At 51.4% G+C, this 24,464-nt stretch overlaps 1 protein-coding gene across 4 annotated transcripts in view; it reads right to left on the reverse strand.

Annotated features, from left to right (window-relative positions):
- ZZEF1 (zinc finger ZZ-type and EF-hand domain containing 1) overlaps window positions 1-24,464 on the reverse strand; it is a 102,177-nt gene that overhangs the window by 39,558 nt on the left and 38,155 nt on the right. For 2 of the 4 annotated variants that reach the window (XM_078437950.2, XM_078437948.2), the window contains exons 13-30: window positions 23,899-24,114; window positions 22,808-22,908; window positions 21,932-22,101; window positions 21,275-21,408; window positions 18,332-18,399; window positions 17,369-17,483; window positions 14,632-14,791; window positions 13,402-13,523; window positions 13,175-13,297; window positions 12,190-12,356; window positions 12,031-12,112; window positions 11,081-11,282; window positions 10,119-10,267; window positions 8,832-9,072; window positions 6,365-6,444; window positions 4,193-4,286; window positions 2,291-2,759; window positions 1,464-1,628 (exon numbers count right to left, since the gene is read on the reverse strand). In XM_078437950.2, the coding sequence (XP_078294076.2) occupies window positions 1,464-1,628; window positions 2,291-2,759; window positions 4,193-4,286; window positions 6,365-6,444; window positions 8,832-9,072; window positions 10,119-10,267; window positions 11,081-11,282; window positions 12,031-12,112; window positions 12,190-12,356; window positions 13,175-13,297; window positions 13,402-13,523; window positions 14,632-14,791; window positions 17,369-17,483; window positions 18,332-18,399; window positions 21,275-21,408; window positions 21,932-22,101; window positions 22,808-22,908; window positions 23,899-24,114 (2,858 nt within the window). Of the gene's footprint in view, window positions 1-1,463; window positions 1,629-2,290; window positions 2,760-4,192; window positions 4,287-6,364; window positions 6,445-8,831; window positions 9,073-10,118; window positions 10,268-11,080; window positions 11,283-12,030; window positions 12,113-12,189; window positions 12,357-13,174; window positions 13,298-13,401; window positions 13,524-14,631; window positions 14,792-17,368; window positions 17,484-18,331; window positions 18,403-21,274; window positions 21,409-21,931; window positions 22,102-22,807; window positions 22,909-23,898; window positions 24,115-24,464 lie in introns of all 4 variants that reach the window. The other 2 variants (XM_078437949.2, XM_078437947.2) reach the window with 1 other exon arrangement.

A 24,464-nucleotide genomic window follows, 5' to 3' on the forward strand; every position in this document is an offset into this window, starting at 1 on the left:
TGAGGCCGAAGTTCTCGAAATGATCGTCTGTGGTCTCTCCCTCCATTTTACACGCCCCATTTTCCTCTCAACCCGCCGCGCCTGGGCTTTCGGCCCCATGGCCCCAATGAGACTGCAGATACAGTGTGTTTTCACGTGGTGCAACCTCCCACATCAGCGCATGACACATTCTTCTCTCAGCTTCCATGACCCCACCACCCCCAGTGTTCGCTCCTGATGGCCACTCCTTCCTGATCTCCTCAGCTGACCCCTCTTCCTCAGCTCTGAATAAAGAGATGCCCTTCATGCTCAGTCCTGAGCCCGCTCTTGTCCACCTCTGCCCTCTTTCTTGGCCATCCGGTCTCACAGCTTTAAAGACCACCTATGTGCTGAGACTCTGTCCCTAACCCTGGCTTCTTTGCAGAACGTCAGACCCTTACCCTCACTGCCTGGATATCTGTATTTGGATGTGAAAGAGGCAGCTCAAACCTAACACACCAAACAAGTTTGGTTTTCTCCCCGATCTGTTTTTCCATTCTCTTCCCCTCAGGAAAGCGCATCACCATCCACCAACTACTTTGCTTCTGCCCACGCTTTCCCAGAGAGCAGCCAGAAGGGTCTTTCATAAACGCAAACGCCAGTATGCTCCTCCCGGGCTTGGGGTCCCCCATCCACGACTCAGTACAAAGCCCAAACACCTTAAATCATGTCCTACAAAGATGTACATCACCTGAGCCCTGCCTAATTTCCTGAGCGGGTCTCCTCCCATCCTCCCTCACTCAGGCACGCTGGCTTTCGTTCTGTTCCTCGGGCTAAGCCCCTGCCCTAAGGCCTCTGCCCTGTTCCTTCGGTCTTCAGTGCTTTTCCCCGAGTTCAACCTGAGCTCTCGGTTCACAGGCCGTCTTCTCAGCCTGCTCCCTGACCACCCCACCTACACGACAGCAGCTTCACCGGATTACTGTGTATCACTGTCCAGGACGGGCAGATTACATAGGCGAATGGATGGATGGATGGATGGATGGATGGACTTCTGTTATTGTCCGTCTCTCCTCCATAAAATACCAGCTCCACCAGAACAAGAATCCTGCCTGCCTTGTCCACGGCTGCACATGCATCACCTAGAACAGCGCCCGGCATAGTGCTCAGGAAATACTGACTGAGCTATGAGAACGACCTTGTGAAACACTTCGTGTCCTTACTGTAGAAGAAAATTAAAGTCAGCTCACAGCTTCCAGGAGCGGACCGATGAGCACGGGTACGAGGGAATACAATCCCCACTGTCTGGTCAAATACAGCTGATAAACTCATCAGGAGGAGCGAACTCGTATCTGGTATTTACTCGCCAAAAGGATAGAAGCCCTTTCTCCACAGGATGAGAGAACTGACCAAAAACATACGTTCGCACCCTCCACGGAAATACGAGTTACTGATTAAAGAAGACAACCCCTGCCGGTGTTCCTTGCAGGTATGGACTTTGGACTTACTTGGTAAACTCTTTCTGGCAGGTCAGAAGTTCCAGCAGGAAGAGGATGCACGGCGGCTGGAAGCAGTGCGGCTGCCCGAGGGACTCCACGCAGTACTGAACTATCCTCAGGACCTCGAGGACGCTCTGCGCTTGGGCTTTCCTCCAGGAGAGAACCTTCACAACACTGAACACAGAAGCCAAGTCAGGGGCACCGAGAGAGCTCGAGCGGGGGCATGTTAACAGCACGGAAGGACTGCTGTGAGGGCGTCAGAAAGGTCACTCAGGAGGGGACCAGCCCTCTTGGCTACTTTTAGTCACTGCCCAGCAGCAACACGAAGCGGCTCCCGCCAACTGTCCAGAAGCCCCGCGGCCCAGACTGACAAATTCAGTCACCAAAAAGGAACGCTGGGTTCTTTACTGCCCCACAGAGACAAAGTTTTAACTCTCAGGACGGGAAATCAAAACATGCAATATGCAATACTTCCAGAGATGTAGGTCCACAGGTATACAATTCTGTCAGAAAGTATCAAATCTTAAGTTTCTCCCAGAATTAAAAAAGACACATTTATAAACGACAGCCACCATAACAAATGTTTCTTTGCACCCTAGCAGGACATTACTGAGGCGCGATTTTCATACAGTGTAACGTGCAAATCTGAAACGGCAAAATACACCTCTAAAAGAAAAAAAATAATCACCCGATTTTTCATTGAACGTTCTAGAACAAATCTCAATCTCTCTTTCAAGTGTTACTGGCTTGCCTTCACGTGAACCTCAAGCCTCTGACCCGCCTGGGTGCCTACAGCTCGAAAAGAGAAGGTGCTGGGAAGGCGCTGCCCGGCTCACCTCTCGTGGGAGAGGGACTGGTCCTTGATGAAGTCCAGGACATCCCTCAGCAGGGGGTATTTCTCTTTCACTGTGGGCGCCGGTCTGGCCTCCTCCACTGACCGGAAGGAGAGCAGCCGGAGTCGCCCTCGGGTGAAGGGAGGCCGTCGGGTGGGAGCGGAAGGTGACGAGGGCTCCTCAGTGGCGGCAGGGGGCACCTCTGAGGCAGGGGGGCCGCTGCCGGGGGGCGGGTGTGGCTGCGCTTCCGAGCCGGGACCCCCGTCCCTCACGGCAGGTGTGGCCGCTTCCACGGGAGACAGCGAGGCCTGGAAATGCTCCTCCACCACAGGGCTCGTCCTCGGGCGCCTGTCGCGTGGCTGCAGGTGATCCACGTCATCTGTGGCCGCCAACTCGTCACGGCTTTCTTCTGAACTCACTCCCATGGGCAAAAATCTTAGCAACAGGAGACTCTTCTGAATACACTCTTTCGCTAAATGCAAACAGCAAGGAAGGTAGTGAAAAAAGTCAAAACTAAACTTACTGCTTACTTCCGGAGAGAAAATGATCTATATAAACTCTGTAATTTAAGACGAGAAATACCTCGGTTACCACAGTGATATACACATCTACTGAAGAAAGTAAACCTTTGTCTCACTGTACAAGTCAAAATCTCCCCAGCACGGTCATCACACTTAAAAAGAAGTTTTATTGGGGCGCCTGGGTGGCTCGGTCAGTTGAGCGTCCAACTTCATATCAGGTCTCAATCTCACAGCTCGTGGGTTCGAGCCCCGCGTCAGGCTCTGTGCTAACAGCTCGGAGCCTGGAGCCTGCTTCGGATTCTGTCTCTCCCTCTCTCTCTGCCCCTCCCCTGCTCACACTGTCTCTCTCCCTCTCCCTCTCAAAAGTAAATAAACATTAAAAAAAAATTTTTTTTAAGTTTTATTGTGGATGTTTTCTAACATGCAGAGAGAAGAGTATAAGGACCCCACTGTGCACCCCTAACGCCAGCCCAAGGCCAGTCTCATCTCGCTAGCCGCTCCCTCCCTGAATTATTTCCATGCAGACCACAAAATCGCACTATTTCATCTAAACGCTTCAACGCATTTCTCTAAAGTAGTAAGAGGTTTTATTAAAAAAAATTTTTTTTAAACATTTATTTATTTTTGAGAGTCAGAGAGCAGGGGAGGGACAGAGAGAGAAGGAGACCGAATCTGAAGCAGGCTCCAAGGCTCTGAGCCAGCTGTTGGCACAGGGCTGGATGCGAGGTTTGAACCCACGAACCGGGGATAGTGATCTGAGCCGAAGTCGGATACTTAACCGACTAAGCCACCCAGGCCCTTAAAGTAGTAAGAGTTTTTAAACTGACCATGATATCACTAAGAAATTAGCAGGTAATTCCTTAATCTACTGAACACTCAGTGAGAGCACACTTTGAACGCATTAACAAGATGTAGCTCAAAAGCACCTGACGTCTCTCTCCTAAGAGAAGTAATGAGAAAGAGTCAGCATTTGGGTCATATTAATAAACAATTACTCCTGGGGCACTTGGGTGGTTCAGTCGGTTAAGCGTCCGACTTCGGCTCAGGTGATGATCTCACGGTTCGTGGGTTCGAGCCCCGCGCCGGGCTCTGTGCTGACAGCTCGGAGCCCGGAGCCTGCCTTGGATTCTGTGTGTGTCTCTCTCTCTGCCCCTCCCCTGCTCATGCTCTGTCTCTCTCAAATAAATATATGTTAAAAAACAAAATTAAAAAAATAAACAATTACTCCTCTGGCATTTTTCTCTTTGTGACCATCCTTGGAAACTACATGTAGCTCCTGTCCTCCTACTTTCCTCAGGTCAACACACCTTCAACTAAAACAATCCAGAAGACGGGTCACCGGTTCCCTAGGCCACGCAGACAGAAGGCTGAGTGGCGCACTCACCCAGGCTCTCGGGGTTCAGCTCGGCAGCCTCGGACCCATGCCTTCCTTCTGCCTCGCTCCCCAGGCTCATCAGGGACTTCTGCTTCATCTCTAGCTGGGGGGAGAGGCGGAGCCACATGACCACACTGTCCGGGCCAGGCTGCCAGAACAGCCACAGGATGCTACTTCAAACACACCCAGCAGCACTGACATCACGGAGAACCGTACCATTACTGTCCAGCCACCAAGGACACGGGACTGAGTTGCTTTTGTTTGTCCTGGGAGTAAGCCAGACTTTGAAAGATGGATGTGTCTGCAGGTGTATGTGCAACACTGCTTTCTTTTCAACTATGCATTGTTTGGAGGGGGTTTTACCCCAACCCTATTATTCGAAAACTGTGAACACTGGAGCTGGGGGGGCCGTTAGCCACAGCTGACCAAGCGCAGCTAAGGCAGCAGAGGTCTAGAGAAGCGAAGGGTCTTGCTAGGGTTACACCTCCAGTCTGCTGAAGTTGGACCAAAAGTTCACCTCCCCTCTGTCTGCGTGAGGGGACGCTCGTAAGCGACACCGAGCCTGCCGGGCAGGGGGCGGTGGTCACACAGTGGGAGCCACAGTGCGCACAGCCCAGGCGGCAGGCCGTCTGTGCCACCCGAGAGGCCACGGTCTGGGGAAGGAGGCTGGTGTCTTGTCCAGCCATCGGCAGTCTGTGCTGCGCTAGACCAGAAGCGTGGCCTAGCCTGTGCCTCGTCCACTGCCAAACCCTTTCACCTGAGCCGCCTGTGGAATGAGCCTGTGTCGGACACGCTGTCCTCCACGACTGCCACTGCCCGCCCCGTCTCCTCTGCCAGCGCCGCTCTGGCCCTCCTCGCACCGTTCTGAGGGCAGGACCTCTCAGTTTCTTCTGAGAATCTGTTCGTTTGGTCCCCATCTCTCTATCCATCTGGTGTGTATGCTCCGATCGCTATGGATCCTGGTCAGGCCTCTCTGTTCCCGGGTAAACTCACGCCTTAAAAAAACATCCCCGACGGCGTGAAGCTTTCGTCACCCCTCTTTTGACGTTTCCGTGAAGCACCAGTGAGATTCTTCCACGTTTGCTGAACCCTACCGCCAGGCGTCTCTGATAACCCGTATGTTCTCATCCTCAGCACGTCCCAGGCTGAACTCACCCCCTACTCCCAAAGACCCAAGGCCACTTTCCCCCGTCCGGTCAACGCTTCCAGCGCTTTCCCCCGTCTGGTCAATGCTTCCAGCGCCCAGCAAGTCACCAAGGCAGGAGCACGGGAACGGTCCCGGACGCCACACCGCTGTGCACCCCTCAACCGCGGCCACGGAGCCTGACCATCCTACCCCTGGAGCAGCTGTCACGTTTACCTAGGGACCACGGTCAGTCTCCTGCACTCCGTCTCCTTGTCCATCCCCTCCTCCAATCGCTACACAGCGTTTAAGACGACTGTGAACACGTAAACAGTAACACGTAGGGTCCATCTCCACGCCTGAGAAAAACGATCTCCCGAGCACGGCGTTCGCCATTCCTGTGCGTCTGCACCATGGCGCCACAGACCCGGGCTGCGTGTCAACTTAACGTGAGGTGGAGCGCACTCGCACTTCCTCTCGGACTGGTTTCTGCCCGTCACCCGTGCGTGAGCTGACACGCGTGGCTCGCCTCGCCCACTCTCGCTGCGGCACAGCGGTACGTGACCGTCTCACGCTGCAGCGTCGCGGAGGCAGCCAGGTAACACACAGTCTCGCCGTCCGTCCTCCTACCGGTGCACATTGTGTTCCTCCAGTTCCTGGCTGTCACCAACGAACGGTCACTACGGAGCCACTTTTCTACCATGCAGAAAGGGCCCCCCTTTGACAATGGCCTTTCCCCCACTGAAAGCCCCGAGTGGTTGTCCCGTATCTACCACAGTGCTTTTCCACCTGGTCCACGAGGTCCCGCAGAGTGGCCTTTGGGGTGACAGCCCCCCCACACGCACCCTGTTTCCTCTGAACGTCCTTCGCGCTCACCACACTACGATTTCAAGGGTTCTAAATTATTTTACAGCATTTCATGTTGTCACTGAACTTGAGTTTTTAAAAAATTCCTAAGGTTACGCTCTTGAGAAGAGGGCTGTTACACCTTAATGACAACGAAACCATGGTGGGAAAAACTCAAAATGCATAAAGATCCCATGCAAGGAAAATCTTACCATCCATATCCGAATCCCATCTGCCAAATAGTACACCTGTGCAAACTCCTCGCTCAGGGCTGTGTGGCCCCCACTTTTTACTGGGGAGAGGAGATAAGGAGAGGGCGCTCAGTTAGCTCAATTCACCACTGCGACCAAATCAGTTTATGATGCGACCAAATCAAATTTATGCACAAATCAGTTTCTAAACCTCCTAACACTACTAACACAGAGTCTTTTCCCTGAGGCACACACATTGCGGGCAGGAAGACGCTTGGACGTAATAAAGATCAGTTAAGCCACAAATACCTGGAATGGGTTCTCTGTGTTACTTCAAACTAACCCTTTTCAAGTGAACAACATCTGAAACGGACACACTATTAAACGGGGTAAGATATTTAAAGTAAAAATATGAGAGTAAATTATCAAAAATATTAAAAGTAAAAGAGTATTAAAAGTGGATAAAAAATAGTTATTAAAAAATAATAATTATTATTATCGACATGAAAAAGGTTCACGGTATAAATTAAGTAAAAAAGGTCAGCTTTCAAACAGCGTAAACAAAATTATCTATTTATAAAGAACATATGAATTTAAAACACAGTGTGCACGTAGGTACACATATACCGTAAGGCCAGGTAGATATGCAGAAATATGTTAATAGACTTGTTCTTGAACTGATGAGATTATAATTGATCATTATTTTCAGCTTTTCTGTACTTTTTAAGTTCCTCCATGGGTATTATTCTTATAATCAGAAACATAACAAAAAAGTTGTTTGTTTAAAAGAAAGACCTATGAGCCCTGCTTCTTTCTTGTCTTGTAAAAACCCAAGGAGAATGTGTCAGAACAGCATGATGCTTTCTGGCAAGCGGACATATGATGCGAGGACAATTTTCTGAACGTGCAGGATGTGCCGGGCTCTATACCAGGCCCTGGGGACACAATGCTGACGAACACAGACCTGGACCCTGCCCTCACGTAGTTTACCGTCTAGGTCAAAGACTCCTGCCATATATTTCTAGTGCAAAAGGTTGACCAACTTTTACACAAAGGTGACCAAGTGATCTAGACAAGGGCCACCCTTAAAGTAGCCCATCCCGCAGGACCTGTGAACAGCCCTAAGGAACTGAGGGCCTCCAACGGTGCCTCCAAAGCCCGAGTGGCGGGTATCCTGGGAACAGCCTATATTCGGCAAAGTGTTCCAAGTTCCCACATCAGACTGTGTGTTTCTCTCCTGAAATAAGACATGTGATATCTGAACACAATCTGAAAAAGAGCTAGGGAACTGGCAACCAGCCAAAAATTTTGTTTCTCAGGGTTTGTTGGTTATTTTTTTAATTGTTACTTTAAGTAGACCCCACTCCCAACGTGGGGCTTGAACTCACGACCTCGATGTCAAGAGTCGCAGGCTCTACCGACAAAACCAGCCAGGTGTTCCTGCTTCCTAGCTGTCAACTCACACGGCTTTTGTCCATCTACTGAGACGGTCCAGCTCTCTTACTAGAATTTGATTGTGAAAACATACACTGGATTTTTGCTTCAAGACCTGACGGGACACATCGCCACCCCCCAGCAGAGATACACTCTTCCATGGGACGGCTGTTTTCATAAATCACTCGTGCCTCCATGTGGATTTTGTTTACTTGAGCAGCTTCTTAAAGGAAATAGTTAAGAATTGAAGGAGGAGGGATTAATGGAGATGTTTTAGAAATCAGGAAATAAACTCTGCAAAGTGAGCTCCAAAGAACAGGGCAAAAAGGGCAGCAGTGACCCTCGCGGTGATCGCGGTAACAGCAGCCGTCAATGACCTGCTCAGGTGGGAGAAACCACCCACGCCCGCTCATCTCATCTGCGCCACAGAAGTGCTCGGGGACACCCCATGTCGTCTTTAGGGCGAGTGTGAGATGTTCTTCCCTTGAAAGACGACGAGGAGAGAGATTATTATGAGGCCGCAGGCTGCACGCACAGTGGACACAGGTGCGCGCGACGGCAAGGAGCCTGCTGCCCACAGAGGAGGCTGAGCAGGGGCAACGCTACAGGAGCTGTGTGCGCAGGTGCGAGCGGACACCTCCGCTCCCGTCCCCGATTATCAGCACACCGAATGACCTCAACGGGTCCGGGCGTAACCGGCATCTCTTGGAAGGTCAGAGCCACCGGCCCCCAGTTGACAGTTTTGCCTGAGACTAAACCCAAGTCAGGGTTTCCTCCCGTTAAACTTGCTGGCAGTTTTCCATGAGATTTGTGGAGAAAGAAGTGACCTGTCGATTAGGAGACTCAAGGCCACTTGCCACGCACGACAATCCACTGACTATAAACTGGTCACGCATCTCTTGACCGGCAGAGTAGGACTTAATGAGATGGAAGTCTACGGTGGTAGAAACACGTTCATATTTGAAAATATTTTAAAATTTTCACTTAAGATACGCTTTCTTAAAACTTAGCAACTGGCCTTCGGATGAGAAATATTCCCTGTAGTATAAGTTACCATATTTCTGCAGCTTCTCATATAAGTCTGGAGTACGACACACCAGAGCAGCAAAGGTGGCGTTCACAGCTTGATCAATAGTGGAACCAGCAACTCTATCTGTCTTTGGGGCCTGTTTTCTACATGCCTGTATGAGTCCCTTGCACAGTTCTGACAGTGGCCCACAGCAGCTCTGGGCAGGGTCTGCCTGTACAAACTCAAGAAGGAGACGGCGGCAGGGATCCTCGGGGATGCGCGTGACCTGGAACAACAACAACAACGGGTCCCGGTGAGCGCAGCCGTTCGAGGGGTACGGTTCGGCGAGCACCTGCCGGGCCGGAGGAGAAGGACAAAACACGGGGTGCTCTGGGGAAACCACACAGGTACACGGGTTGAAAACCAGGGTAAACATAGGGAGACGGTGAGGGCGTGAACCCAGCGCCACCACCGAGCAAAAGGTTATCGAGCACCAAATGCCAGGGAGGGATGCCCAGTGCCGAGAGCCCACCGGACAGAGCCCCCGGGGTGGCTGATGTCACGAAGAAGAGCCTCTGGGAGGGAGTGGGCTTCGGGCCGGACCCTGAAGACTGAGCCGGAGTCAAGAGTCCGCGGCGAGACTGACCTGGCCTTAAGTCTCACCCGGGGCTGGGCGGTGGGTGGGGGTGAAAAGGGCAGAGTGGCGAGGTGAAAGGAGATGGGATAGAGCCTCGACCGTCGTACCGAGGAGCTCGGACTTCACCCTGTGGGCACTGGGAGCCATTACTGGTGCTCGGCAGTGGGATGACAAGGGACGATAAGACGATGCCGCAGCTAAAAAGCCACATCTACAGAGAGAGGATGGCGGGGGAGAGGCCCTGGACCCTCAGCTAACCTCCGAGTGACTTGGGGGAGGGAGGGACAAGAGGTAGAGCAGGGACAGAGGGCAGGGCGACGGAAAGGGGAGAGGCAAACTTGTTTAGTTGACGAAATACCACGAGCGCCGCCGTTCACGGACAAGAGTGCAACACGAATCGTTCACTCTGTCTGACTCAGCGGGCACCAGCGGCAGACTCAACTGGCCGGTTCAGCAGCTCCGTGCAGAGAGCCTTCCTGAGCACCTACGCCACTCGGCTGGGGTCACCCACCACCCACCGAGCGTGCAGTGTGGACACCAGGTGAACCAGGGGTGGACCCTGCCTCCCAGGGGCTAACAGCTGGCGGGGGGTGGGGGAGTGGGGGGGACGCAAACACAGGCGTTGGTGATTCAAAGCGGCGACGGTGAGCGAGCGGACTCCACTGCAGGGAGAAAGACGCCAGGACAGTAAATACCTCCTTACTATCCTGGCGCGGGCTAGTGGGCCAGCTGGCTGCTAATCCCAGCTCCAGACACAGCTGATGCCGGAAGACCGGTTTCCACAGCGGGGAGTTCAGGACCGCCGCCATTTTTGCCGGGGGCACGGCCACGTCGCCCCCTAACTCTGGAAAGAGAAGAAGGCTCGTGAGAGCTCTGTTCTCCCGGCGACACCGAGAGCCTGTCAACTGCCCAAAAGGAGGTTTCAACCACTGGGCGCTCGAAGATGAGCAAGGGATCCACGCAGTTACCGCAACATGACTGCGGCACTTGATAAACACCCCTCCCCACCGCGAACCCATCCTGTGCCACCGGCTCAGCTCCGGGGCGTTGCTGGAGACCGGGCACAGGTGTTCAGGGACACGGGAAATGCTCACAAGGTGTAAGCTTGGGTTTGCAAAAAAAATGAGAATTAAATACGCACCCTTGTGTGCTTATGAGCAGATGTAAAAAAAGACTGGGTGGAGCTATATTAAAATGTTAATACTTTTCCCCACTAGGAATGGCTTTTCTCCTTGATTTTCCCAGTATGCAATTTCTATGACATTCTACTTTTACAGTCGGAAAGCCTCAAAAAGTGAAATAGAAATGAACTACATGAGGAAGTTTTATTCTATAATTATTGTTTCTTAGATGCATTTAATAACTAAGCTGAAAAATCACCTTACGGCAAAATCCACATTCCCATATTTAACAAAAACCCTCATGTGGTTAAAGGATATAGAGCTTATTCTATTTCTGGCTTCCAGATTTCACTAACAACGAAAAAAACAACAGCAATGCTGCTGAACACCAGCCCCGTGCCCCATGTGCCCTCTGTGACAGGCTCCAAAGTCCACGTCAAGAAACTACGGAAATAACACCCAGTGGACACCATGCTCCGGTTTGGTCTAGAGGGCCCTGTGACAGGGCACCACCTGGCCCTCCCCCACGGACTCACTGTGCGTAGACTTGAGCGCCATGCACTGGGCAGCGAGGCGACCCAGCAGCCGGGAAACAAGCAGTTGTAAATCCGACGCCCACGACACGGCCACGTCAGGCTGACCGTAGGCCGTGACTGTGAACTTGTAGCCCCACTCATTGTTACTGCTGTCAGAGTGGAAGAGGAACTGGAGCCGCGGGCCAGCCTTAAAGGTCACTTTCTAGAGAGAAACACAGAAGCCACGAGAAAGCGCCACTTCGGTACCGAGCACGTTCTCCAAGACTCAAAAAATCTAAATCCAAAACCAGTCTGTATTCTCGCCATTCTATCTGGCCACGCCCACCGAGGTGATGAAGGAGAAACGTACAACGCAACGACTGGAACAGAAAATTCACCCCTGCACCTAGTGAGGCTCTCTAAACCCCGGACGCCCATCTCGGCCAGAAACGGTGCTTGTGCGTCCCTCCGCTCCCTGCCAAGACCACCGACAGCGGAGAGGAAACCCCGCGCCAGAAAACGCGGCGGGGCCCTCCTGGCTCTCCCCACGTGCTCCGGGCCTTCCGGGACCCACTGGCCCTTGCACGCTGAGGATCCCAACTCCCCGTTCACACCGGACAATGTGACACACACCAGGGACTGGCAAGTTTCCTGTGAAGAGCCAGACAGTAAATTATTAGACCCCTGGGGCCGTGTGGTCTCTGCTGCGACCACTCAACTCTACACTGCAGCACCAAAGCAGCTAGACACGACACGTGAACCAACGGGGGCGAGGCCACGTTCCGAGATAACTCTACCTACAAAACAGAGGACCGGCTGTCGTTTGTGAACTGACACCAGCCCTCCCTTTTACGAGAGTGTGACCAACACTTCCCCTCAACACCCAGCCGCCCTTCCCCCCCACAGGCTGCCAAAGGCGGAGGCTCGGTCCGGAAGTGCACACGCCACCTCCTCCTGGGAGTACCACTCACCTTGGGCCACTTGTCAGTGCCAACTCTGGTGTCATAGCGTGTCTTTCCACCTCTAGCGTCAGTAAATTCCAGATAATCGTACCTGTGAAGGCAGAACCGCTGTTACCCGGCCTCGCTCACGTTAAGCGTTTCCGCCAGGGGGAAGCGTGAGCGTCTTACCGCTTCTCAGTCTCACACCGCTCATCAAATTCCACCTCAAAACAGGTTGCGCCCGGGCTAACAAAGACGGACACCTCGTGGCAGTTGTTCTCATAGTTGTGCGCAGACTCCTTCGTCCACGTGTGTAACACCACCGGACGCTCCTGTGGCCAAGGCTCCACATCCAGCTGCACAAACGAACAAGCAAGCAAGAGAGCGTCCCTCGCTTCGTGTCCACACATGCAGGCAACGGGGCTGCCGCGTTAGCACCCGGGCAGATGGCCTGGGCAGCCGACACAAACTGCCGCACGGACTCAAAGTATCCCGGGGTTCCACCTGCGCGCCCCGGTCACCACGCGTCTCCCCCCGAGCGGTGGCTTTTAGGGCACTACAGTGCTTCCGTGATTAGCTTCTGTCTTCTGGCTGGGGCAGAGCTGATTCCTGGAGACCACTCACTACCCACTTGAATTTCCAGTGGGAAAAAAACACCGAATGTGGGACCTTGGCAAATCTGAGCTCATCTCCTCTTCGCCCTCCCTGTGTTTTTGTCTTTGCCTTTTCACCTTGAAAGTAGGCTTTATGATACATGCCCTCTCTCTTTCCACAGAGTTATTTTGAGATTAAAAGAAGATAGTGAAAAATCTTTGTGTCCTGTAAGGTTAAGGAGGGAGAAAATTCTTTTAAATACCCAACCTTCGAATTTGCCTTTCGACATACGTTCTCTCTTCTAGACTTCAATCTGGTTTTCACTTACGCGGCTTTTATGTAAGTTCATGTGCTGGGAAAGGAAATTAACCTACGTATAGCTTCCTTTCGGACGCTGATCAGGCCAGACCAGCTGGGGCCACCCTTTATCCTTGTTAGCAAACCAGCGAGAGGCAGTCGGGGCGGGGTCCTCCCAGAGGCAGTCTGTTCATGTAGATGTGCATGATGTAGGTTTCATTCAGCAGCATCATATCACTCTCAAGAGGGGACGCAGAGGGGCTCAAATGCCCACTCGAATTACCGTATTTGGCCCTCCTTCAGGGTCACTGCACAGCTGCTTCAACAGTTCCGGGAGCGTGCTGAACTCTCTCAGGAGCACACAGTGCGAAACGTCCAGAGTGCAGAAGTCCAGGAGAAAGATGACCTAAAAGGAAGATTAACAAAGCACTGGGCGCCTGCCTCAGACTCTGCCCAGGGCTGCGGGCCACCGACCCCTCCTGCTTCACAAAGGCCGTCACCGTGTCTTACCAGTTGACGAGCTGCCATCGAAAACACCGAATTACACAATTTCTCTACAAGGGTCTTTCCACTATACTGTGACAAAAGGGATTCCAAAATCACTCTCAAGCTCGCCAGAAACTGTGCCACATCTACCAAAACATAAAGACAGTAATTAATATTATACACGGTAGAAACGTCACTTGCTTGGTCGTCTTCAAGGACAGAGCTGGAGAGGGTCACAGACGCTGTAGGGGGATTCCACGTCAGAAAGACCACGAGACCACTATGTTTCCCTCTGGGAAGGAAAAGCAGTGCAAATCTCAAGAAAGATCACTTTTAAAGTGAGTTAATTTTTTTTTTTTTTGTCTTTACTACTTTTTGACAAGGTGGAGACACCACCCGTGTGAGTGAAGGGTTACTGGCTGACCGACCCGGCCGCCAGGCTGCCTCCTCCCTTTGCTCGGTGGCCCCAGGGCTCTACTCCATCAGCAGTTTTGTCACAATGCTGAGACCAAATGTAAGAGAGCTGAATTTTCCACACCCGCGGTTCTCAGAACCTGGTGGCTGTCATGTAACTAATTCTCTGTGAGTTTACAGGACATGAGTATGAGGATTTTCGGTATCTGCAAAGACCACAGCAGGGCTCACATATACCTTAGATTTCAAAAATTCAGGATTTTCTTTTTTGGATAACTTGATTAAAATGGACATGACAGACTCTATTGAAGAGTGCTGCACATCCAGGAGCAAAGTTTAGGCTGTGAAATGATCTGATCCCACAACAAAAAACACTTAGGCAGGGCGCCTGGGTGGCTCACTCGGTTGAGCATCCGAATTTAGCTCGGGTCATGATCTCGCAGTTCATGGGTTCGAGTCCCGCATCCGGCTCTGTGCTGACATCTTGGAGCTGGAGCCTGCTTCAGATTCTGTGTCTCCCTCTCCCTCTGCCCTCCACACCCCCCTCCCCCCACCATTCATGCTCTGTCTCTGTCTCTCTCAAAAATGAATAAACATTAAAAAAAAAAATTTTTTTTTAACCCATTTAGGCATACTATCACATTCAGCAGAAAATTCTGGGCCAAAAGACATGCCATAGAGTTCTATTTTAAGAAGAAAAAAACCACCCAGAGACAGGTATAACCTGTAACAAAGAAGAGAAAACCATACGCGTACTCCATGCGTGAGGCACTAAAGAGGACGGTCAAAACCCAGACACCTCTCTCTTCCCATGGCTTCGTGTCCAGCACCGACACTCACACTGGTCGAGGAGGTCCGCGGCGAGCTCTCGGGCTCCGGAGTGCGTGCTCTTCAGCTGCAGGTAGCACCAGGACAGCAGGCTGCCTTGGACCGCCCAGAACAGGGAGAAGAGCACAGAGCCGGCCTCCCCTTGGGCCCCACTGAGCACCAACAGCTCACACTAGGAGGGAGGAAACAGATACAATGTTTACAGCCAGCTCTTCACAGAACACAGGCATGGGCGTTCTCCGAGAACAGGCATCACTGGCAAAAAATTCTAGGGAAATGGGGAATAGCTAAGAAAGGGCTTTCAGCTTTTCGAAACTGAGCACGAAAAACGGCATTATGAAAGGTCCTCTCTCGCCCTCCAGCTTTCCAGGTGGTTTTCACTGCATGTGCCCTCCCCTCAGCCCCTTACAAGACTCATTCCACCGGTCACCTCTTCTCTCTGACATCTGCAAACCCCCTTTCCCTCTGGATCCTTCCCCTGATCCTTCACCCACAGCTCTCCCACCTTAAAAATAATTCCTCACCCTCCACTGCCCTCTAACCAGCAACTTTATTCTCCAGAGGCTCTCTGAAGAGAGCCTCTAGGGATTTATCACCTCTAGGGATAAATTCATGTGCAAAAGAACCCCAAGATGTGTTCTTTCACAATTTCCGTGTTATTGCCCCAATCTGGAAACAACCCGATTACCCCTGCAAAGTAAAATGGATAAATAAATCACAGCCGAGTCTCAAAAACGCCGTTGAGGGAAAACAGCATGTCCCAGAAGACTGTGCGTACGCCACGTGGCTCCGTTAATGGCTGACGCCAGGTGAAACAAAGCTGCTGTGTTTGAAAAGCTAGAAAGAAAACCCAGGAAATGATCAATATAAACTTCAGAAGGGTGGTTGCCTGGAGAGGAAGGAGGATGGTGAGCCATGGACAGGCATGTGGGTGGGCAGGGAGATTTCAAAACTACCCGGACTGTTTAGTTCTCAAAATGGACAGGTGGTCTTTAAACTGCCTGTCGGTAGGTCCTCTTTTGTAGGTGAGCTCCGTTTTCCAAAGTTGCCTTTCCCCAGGAGGCATCAGCCACCACCTAGGGGACAAAACCTTATCACTCAACCTTAACGTCAGTGGCTCTCCTGACGTTCAGGAGACTGAACGTTCACTGTCCTTGAAACTCCCTCTTCCCTGGGCTTCTGTCTCCCAGGATCTCTTCCCGACACTCCTTCCTCCTCTCCTGGCTGCCTTTCTGGTGAGATGCTCCTCAAGACGCCCACAGGTGGGCGGCGTGAGGGTGGGGGGCGGGCGGGCACCGCAGTCACAGCTTCGACTCTCAGCTCTTGGTCAACGGCTGCGGAATTTTCAGCACTGACTCTGCTCCTGAGTGTCCAGGGGCTCTTGCCGCCTCGAGTCCTGCCGGAGCCCCAAAGTCAGCATGTTCTAAGTCTATCCGTGATCATTCTCTTCTTCAAATACCGGCCTCTGCCCATCTCGTCAGTGGCCTTTAGCACACGCACGAATGTGGATGTGGTGGAAAGAAAGACAGAGGAGCACGAGGGAGGCTAACAGACACCACAAACACGGACGAGCAGCAGGTGGAGGCTGCAGGAGGACCTTTAAGGGACACTCAAGAGAGGGGCCGAAGAGTCTGGAAATGAGATAGAAGGCAGAAAGCAGCCAAACAGAACATTCCGTGACAGCACGGGCAGAGTGCTGACCGAGAACAGGTAAGGCTTGGGCGGTCAGCACGTTGCCGTAAAGAACACGGGCATCGCTGCGGGAGACCAACATCCCTGGACTCCAAGTAATCCTAGGTCAGCACCGTGGCCTGCCGCAGGGCGACCCTGGCAAATGACAACCCAGCACAGCCCAAGCCCTCTCCCTAAAAGCAAAGCAGCCGGGAATGAATGAAAGTGTGGCTCAGGCAGCAACACGGAAACAGGAAAGCGCCAACAAAAAAACACGTAGGAGACTCAAAGACACTAAAGTTCAGCCACAAAAAACACGTTATCGTGAGGTCGCCGTCATTAAATGTCCCAAGGATGTGGTCTGGCCTGTCCCATGGTCACAGCTGCCCTGGTCCATGTTTAGTCCAGAGAGCAATTCTTGGTCCCCCAGTCACAGGGGTTGGTCCCGTCAGAGTCCCAGCGGTGCCTCGTCTAATGCAGATCCTGAATCCTGTCCCGAGAGGCTCTGAACCAGGAGCCTGCAGTGGGGCCTAGAAACCCAAATTTCTGATCAAATTCACCAGGTGAAGCTGACCAAGTGGACACACAGACTACATCCTGAAAAACAGAACCCTTTGTGTTAAAAAAAATAAAGTGAAAGTTTAAAAATATCATTAGCAGAGGAAAAAGAGTCTACTTTTTCAGACTTAATTAGCCTATGAGTTGGCTAAGTAATCTTAAAGGGGAAAAAAAAAGCTAAAGTTCCACAGAACCCACACCACAGGTTCACACGAAGCACTGGGCTCTCGGAAGCACACCAGAGGGGACACCGCCAAACCCCTTCCTCTTTCTCAGAGAAAGTCTTAGCGACTTTTCCCCACACGTATTGCTTGCTGACGACCAGGGGACAGGCAGGGGTCCCTCCCTGGCAGGTGATCAGGAGCCAAGGCAGGCTGGCCAACGTTTGTGCGCATCTATAACGGCCACAGGGACAGGCTACGTGCACACTGTGACTGAGGCTGATGGAGGCGGCGCCACAATCACTGGACCACGGGCACCTCCTGGCACGGGGGAAGGAAGCACAGCGGCCACTAGTTACCTCTCGAGCAGCGACGGACAGGAGGACGCTCATGACCGCCAGCACGTCACTGCTGTTCATGCTGGCCACGTCACCCTTCTCAGGCAAGAGCAGAAGGCCACCTGGATCCTTATCACTGAAAGGACACAAATCGGTCACGACACCTTATTTCAGAAAGGGCATTTTCAGGCATTTGTCTTACAAGTTTCTAAAAAGAAACCTAGCAAGATTTCAGTGTCAGTTCTATGGGACGTGAGCAGTCTGGGTCAGGAAAAGGGCCCCGTCCCAGCTGGGCCCGTGGCACGGTCTATCCCCACGTCCTTAAGAAGCACAGGCCCGAAAATTCTCACGTCCTTAGAAGAGATTCTGAGAAGTAAATCTGATGCGTAAATCACCTTGATGACCAGCAGGAAATACAGCTAATCTCACGACGGCCAACCGGACAACCACAGCCAAACATCCGTGTCTTCAAATGTCCCCACATGGCCTCCCAGATTCTTCCACCACCCGATACTCGAATCTGAACACACGTTCGCCGTCCACAGCAGACGTGACTTGACTTGCAGGCAGGAGCTGTGGCCATTAGCTCCCTCCCTCCTTCGAGAGCCCACGCCTCCGGGAGCGCAGCCCAGGCCCAAGTCCTGCCCTCCCCACACTTCCTTTGCTCAACCACCATTCCGTGCTGCTGGCTTCTCAGACTTGACCACAGGACCCCAAACTCCTTTGGCTTGTTTCGGTCTTCAAAAATCACTTAGAAACTGAAGTGCTTAGAGAGAGCCTCAGTGGGTTCTGTTCTAAACAGTCTCTCAAGGACGGAGACGTGGAATAAGCTGTTCACAAGATTATCATCCCACCACTGTTTTTGTCCCTCCCGTGACCTGTGGTGTCTCACTCTAGAAACCCAGCTTAGCAGAGTAAGGGGACGGCTAAAGAAAATGGCAAACGTTTGGAACATCAGACAACTGAAAGGAATTGCAAACATACCTAAAATACGTGCACAGTGACCGGAAGGTGAGCTGCAGAGACTGCTTGTGCTCTTGCTCGGTGACATTCTTCTAGAAAAAAAAGAGAGCGCACAGTCAGACAACCTGCCCGGTGACCCTCATCTAGAAGACCAGAGAGCGGACAGTCGGGGAACCTGTTCCACAACATTCCAGAGACTGGAGCACCAGGAAGTGCCACTGCCCACGGTTTGCAGGTGTGGGGCATACACTTCACAGCACCCAACTGAGAGTGGCCTGGTGCTCGGCGGGAGCGACACCACCTGCGTAAACGAAAGACGGCAGGTTGGCTTTTGTCCACTGCTAAAGTTAACATTTTCGAGCTCTCCTGCAGGACATCTTGATACAAATGTTTAGGAAGATACATTTTCCATCCCTGGGCACAACACTGTAAGAGGAAAGGCAGGGACACAGTGCATCTCTTGTGAACCTTCTGTTTGTTTTTACCAGGATCTAAGCTTTCTCTATACAAGCCAGACAGGCTACAGTGACAGTTCCAGGAATCACATCTGCTGCTGGGGCTGCTGGGCTACTTTAGGGGCACTTTCTTCATTCCGTGAATGTACTCAACGTCTACCATTACGTGAGGCACTGAAGGGGATTTCCGGAGGATTTAAGACGGAGGGTGCAGCCGGGCAAAGGAGGGCGGGAGAGACAAGAGACGCTGTTCGATCCATGAGCATGAGGAGGGAACACAGAGCCCTCAGCCAGTGCTGTCAGAAGGGGCGGGCAGAGGGAAAGTGACAGAGCTCCTCTGCTAACGGACAGCAATGTCACTCAAGAGGTCGTACGTCCTCTATGTTGACGTGTGGGACACGAGCCAGCAAAAACCATCATTGCACAGCTGTCTGGCAAAGGCCTCTAGGAATCAAGCAGGACACGGTCCCGCCACAGTCCAGCAGGTCAGGCCGGCGGCTGCTGTCAAAGGCTACGACTCGGCGTGAACGCGGACCCTCCAGGTGATGTGCGAATTCTGCAGAGAGCTGCGAACAATCAAAGACCCTTCCTCCCCTCTGAAACCTTCCACAACCACCTGGCCCCAACACGAGTCTCCTCGAAACACGTGACGCACATGCGGCCACTTTTTCCTCGTGGCAGGGCGGGCCTCTGGTGTCGGGGACCACACGTGATGCTTCTGCCGTTCCTCCTGTCTTTACCTGCATCCCACAGAGCACCTCACTACACCTGCTAATTCACTGCTGCGTTCAGAAATGCTTTCTGAAATTCTGTATCTGGTTTTCCCCACTAAATTCCTACCAGTAACTTTACCAGCAGGTGCTTGTCCTCACAGACAGTAAAAAATAACCTATAACCATATCACCTGTAGGTAATTATTTGTTTTATTCTTTCCAATTACTATGTCTAAATTACCATAGTAATTTCCAATTACTATGTCTAAAAAAAGTTTAAAATTTCTTTCCCTTGGGGCGCCTGGGTGGCGCAGTCGGTTAAGCGTCCGACTTCAGCCAGGTCACGATCTCACGGTCCGTGAGTTCGAGCCCCGCGTCAGGCTCTGGGCTGATGGCTCAGAGCCTGGAGCCTGTTTCCGATTCTGTGTCTCCCTCTCTCTCTGTCCCTCCCCCGTTCATGCTCTGTCTCTCTCTGTCCCACAAATAAATAAAAAAACGTTGAAAAAAAAATTAAAAAAAAAAAAAAAAAAAAAAAAATTTCTTTCCCTTGTCCTGCCACACTGGCCAGGCCCTCTAATGCGACATCACAGGGAAGCGGTGACCAGTAAGCATCCTTGTCCTGCTCCTCATTCTGAAAGGGATGCCTCCAGTGACCCACCATTCAGCCTATTATGTATGAAAGGTTTGGGATATACATCCTCCCCCAGACTGAGGGAGCTCCTTCCTGTTTTGAGTTTGCTAACGCTTTTGTGGTTTTCATCATCATCAGAATTTAATCTTTTTTAAAGCTGTTTTCTGTACTTGCTGATATAACTTTTTCCTCTGATTTCATTTATTAATTTTGTAACGTTAAACCACCCTTCCATTCCTAGGGTAAATCCAACTCAGTCAGGGTTTTGTTTATATTTTATTGGACTGATTCACTAACACTTTGCTAGGATTTTTCTAACTTTGTTTACAAGTAAGATTGGCCTATAATTCTGCTTTCTTACAGTCTTTATTCATGTCTCCCTGTATTTAACCATCTCTGGAATACTGGAAACCCTGGAGTTTCCTGACCTAGAGGTCTTTGGTGTGGCTTAGAGAAATTTCTGTTCTGTCTCACGTCATCATTCACGTCTTTTTTTCATGACTCATACTCATTTCCACACAGAAATACCGCCTTCAGAATTAAAAATCTGGATCTTTGTACAGGATATTCCACTTGGTAACATAACTTTTATCAACATGAAAAGCACTTTTCACTCCCCACTACTAATGTGTGAGTGACAAGGAGAAGGGGTCTGGGAAGATTCTATTTCATTACAGATATAAGCTGAAGTACTGACTGAATGGGTCAGGGATTTCCTTTGAAACAATACTGGAGGAAGGGCAGGGAGAGCAGATAAGGCGGATCACAAAGGAAACAAGATTAGCCCGAGTTTACAACTGATGAATCGAGGTGATGGGTACATACAGGGTAGGAGGTATTATATTTAGTCTAGTTCTGTACTTGTTTCAGATTTTCCCATCATAAAAAGTTAGACTGTTGAAAAGAATGCTTGGTTGTAAGCAAATCAGGAAGATGAAGGAACTAGGCTCCTTCCTCTTTGTAACACAACAGGCCAGGCACTAGGGCTGGAATTATCCGCCGTCCCCACCTTGAGGATGGAGCTCTGTCCTTAGACGCTCATGTCCCACACACAACGCTGCAGACAGTGAGTATTAAACACACACCTGGAAGACTGAAACCGGGGAGGCATTCAGAGGAAACAAAGACTAGCCCATTTCACCCGAACGTCTGAGTGAATGCTCACCATCATGGCAAAGAGGTGGTCCCGTCGGGTCTGTCGATCGGGAAAGAAGATGGCAGCCCCATTAAGAAGGGTGTTCTTGACTTCTTGCTTTAACGTTGCCATGGGCACGGAGTCTCCATCCAGCCTATCCACCACTGATGAAAATGAACAAGGACTCAGCTCTGACACGTCCCCTCTGTTCACTCACAGCACGTACGTCTGCTTTAACCAGCCTGTAAACTCCCTGCTCCCCACTGTGTGCTCAGCACCTCTGCCCAGGCGAGGCAGAACTCAAATAAAGACTGCATGCACCAGTTTCTATTTCGTTATCTCCGGGTCCTTTGGAGACACAACTCGGCAAAGCCTTAAAAGTAACTTCTCGTGGCCACCTGGGTTTTAGCCTCAGTTTGTCATCATCGCTCTCCCTCAGGCCAGGGTCTTCACTAAAGACTGAACAGTATGATAGTGATCACTCTCAGTGTCACACCCCTATACGTCAGAAACCAGGAGGAAACACCGACCAGAGAATAAATCCTGAGCTCAACACAGGACCCGAGGAAACTGTCCTTTTCTAAAGCAGTGATCCCTCTCCTGAGCCTGCATGACCACAGGACCCTGTTCCTATAGTGGGAGGCTGTGCCGGCACAGGGTCCCGTTAAAGACGAGCACACTCCCTACCGTCACACAAGTGCGTGTGGAGCTCCTTGGCAGCCCCCGCCCCTGCAGGGCTCTGCCGGGGAGCCTTTGCGTCCTGAGAGGCGGCCGGCCCGTCGCTCCGCAGCACGGAGAAACAGCTCTGCAGGAGGCGCAGAAGCAGGGTTTGGGCACAGATGCATTCTTCCCTCGGACTACAGAGAGACAGAGTATCAGAGAGCAAAACGGGAGGTTGTTTTTACCCTCCAAAGCCAACAGCTGTCTCCAAAGGCCTCCCCAGACCCATGGGGCACAGTAAAAACAGTGCCGGCGGGAGAAAGAGAGGCAGAACACAATCAATGCTGTACCAGGTAGCAGCTGAAAACACAGCCCCTGTGGGGCAAGTGGGCACTCGGGAGCCCACGTCTTCCCCTGCACAGTGACGGTTCTCCCACAATACTCTAGCTGCTCACCCCGCCAGGCCGGAATAAGGGTCTGATGTCAAAATGTGTGCAGAAACACTGCCCAAAGTATGTTATAGAAACAGGAGGTGTTATCTTTAACAATAACCAATATTTCAAGTGAGAATATAAACTAGCGAGAAGTTGGGCGCCTGGGTGGCTCAGTTGGTTAAGCGTCCGACTTTGGCTCAGGTTATGATCTCACGGTTCATGAGTTCAAGCCCCACATCGGGCTCTAGGCTGACAGTCCAGAGCCTGCTTCGAATCCTGTGTCCCCACCCCCCCCCGCCCCTCCCCCGTTTGTGGTCTCCCAAAAATAAACAAATGTTCAAAAAATAAATAAATAAACTTGTGAGAAGTCAAAAAATCTTGGAAGAAAAACTGGTCTATTTAGAATGCAAAACTTAGTGTTTTCAGTTTTGTTTATATGATTATCACCTTATAACAAATTCTGACCTACTTTTGCTTTAATTTACTGTAAAAATTCCAGAAGATCTGCAAATCAAGACCCGCGAAGTCCAGAAAAGATTTGTATTTTAAGCCACTTTCCTTCTGCTGCACCTAAAAAATTATAAAAAATAAGTTACAAATAAAATAGAGAAATTCATTTAGAGAAATACCGTAATGGCTCATTTCCTCCTTGATCTGGAAGAAGGAGGTGGCTCACATGTGTAAAACTCCCACGTAACTGATGCTCACTCTTAATAACTAAAAAGTGTGTGAACAATGACTTTTGGTGTGAAACTTTCTACGATACATATGTGCGTGCGTGTCTGTGTACGAAAGTACACGTCTGCGTAATGTACGCGCACACGCCCCACCCCCACCGGCCCCCAACCAGAGTCCGGGTCCACAAACGCCACACACGAACATAAGTGAGTCTCCACGTGGTGAAGAGCCCTCCCCAGGAGCACCCTTTCAGACCCGCGCCTGCCTGCATGTAGGCCCGAAGGGGAGCTGTGCGCTAACACTCCCGCTGCTCCGAGGCAGCCCCTCTCCTTTGCTATTTCCTGCTGGGCAGGACAGCTTGAGAAACAAAGACCAAACAAACACAGATAAACTGAGGTACAGCCTCCAAACGTGCTGAGGCAGAACGGAGGCCAACAGTGGACGCGGCTGCTCCCGCCGATCCCTGAGCTAAGTCACCACCTCTGTGGGGGTGGCGGCTAGAATCTTCCCTGGAGTGAGCGGTCTCTGTGTTTTTATTAGCGGGCGTACAAGTCAGTATCGAAAACGCAAATGATTTCACATCTGGACATTTTGATACTTTTAGGGAATAAGCAGAATTCACCTGTACTTCAGAAATAATTCTCCCAGGACTTAAGGAGGACGTAAACCCCATAAAGCTGTCGTGTCTCCCTAGTCTACCACCACCAACGCCCAGCACCTCACTCCCCGGCTCTTCCGGGGTCATCCAGGCAGCACAATGCCGGCCGCACACGCTCACTCCGCACGCTTCAGCAGGGTCAGGTTTCACCGGTCGTTCACTTCCCTCAATGTCACCATTGATTTTCCCAAAGGAATGAGATCTAACAACTGAGAAAGCTCTACCAGGTCATGGGCGAGCTGCTGAATGAACTGAAGGGTCCTGAGCAGCAGGGTAGCCCCGCAGACGCCGTCCTCCGTGTCCTTTATGCAGCGGGTGCAGACGACGTGCTGCTCTGCCCCGGTTCTCGCCGGCCGGAGATGCCCACTGATGCTGAGGCCTTGCACTCCCAAGCGCTCTGCCGACTCCTGGCGGGTGCAGAGGAACTTCACCATCAAATACTAGAAAGGAAAGACAGATTGAAGGGGAAGGACTCAGCAGCGTGTTCCATGGAACACAAATGGAAGGGGTGACGTTAACAACCTACTAGGTCCCACTCTGCCTAGCACAAGGCGCAAAACAGAAGTCCAACATCCACAGAAACAGAAGAAAGACAATACGAGTGCCGAACCAAGTCAGGTTTGGGGAAGGATCACGGTAAGGGAAATGGCATGACCCCCTCTCATCAGGGCAAACACAGGGTAAGACGGGATGAATCCGGGAAGTACGTGTGCTCTGTGGCCCAGTTATTTTGAAAGAGAGATCGGGTATGTGGTGACAAGAGTCAACAACAAATGCCCTAAGGAATCCT

The sequence above is a fragment of the Panthera onca genome, chromosome E1 (assembly GCF_046562875.1).
Source record: "Panthera onca isolate mPanOnc1 chromosome E1, mPanOnc1 haplotype 2, whole genome shotgun sequence".
Classification (NCBI taxonomy): Eukaryota; Metazoa; Chordata; class Mammalia; order Carnivora; family Felidae; genus Panthera; species Panthera onca.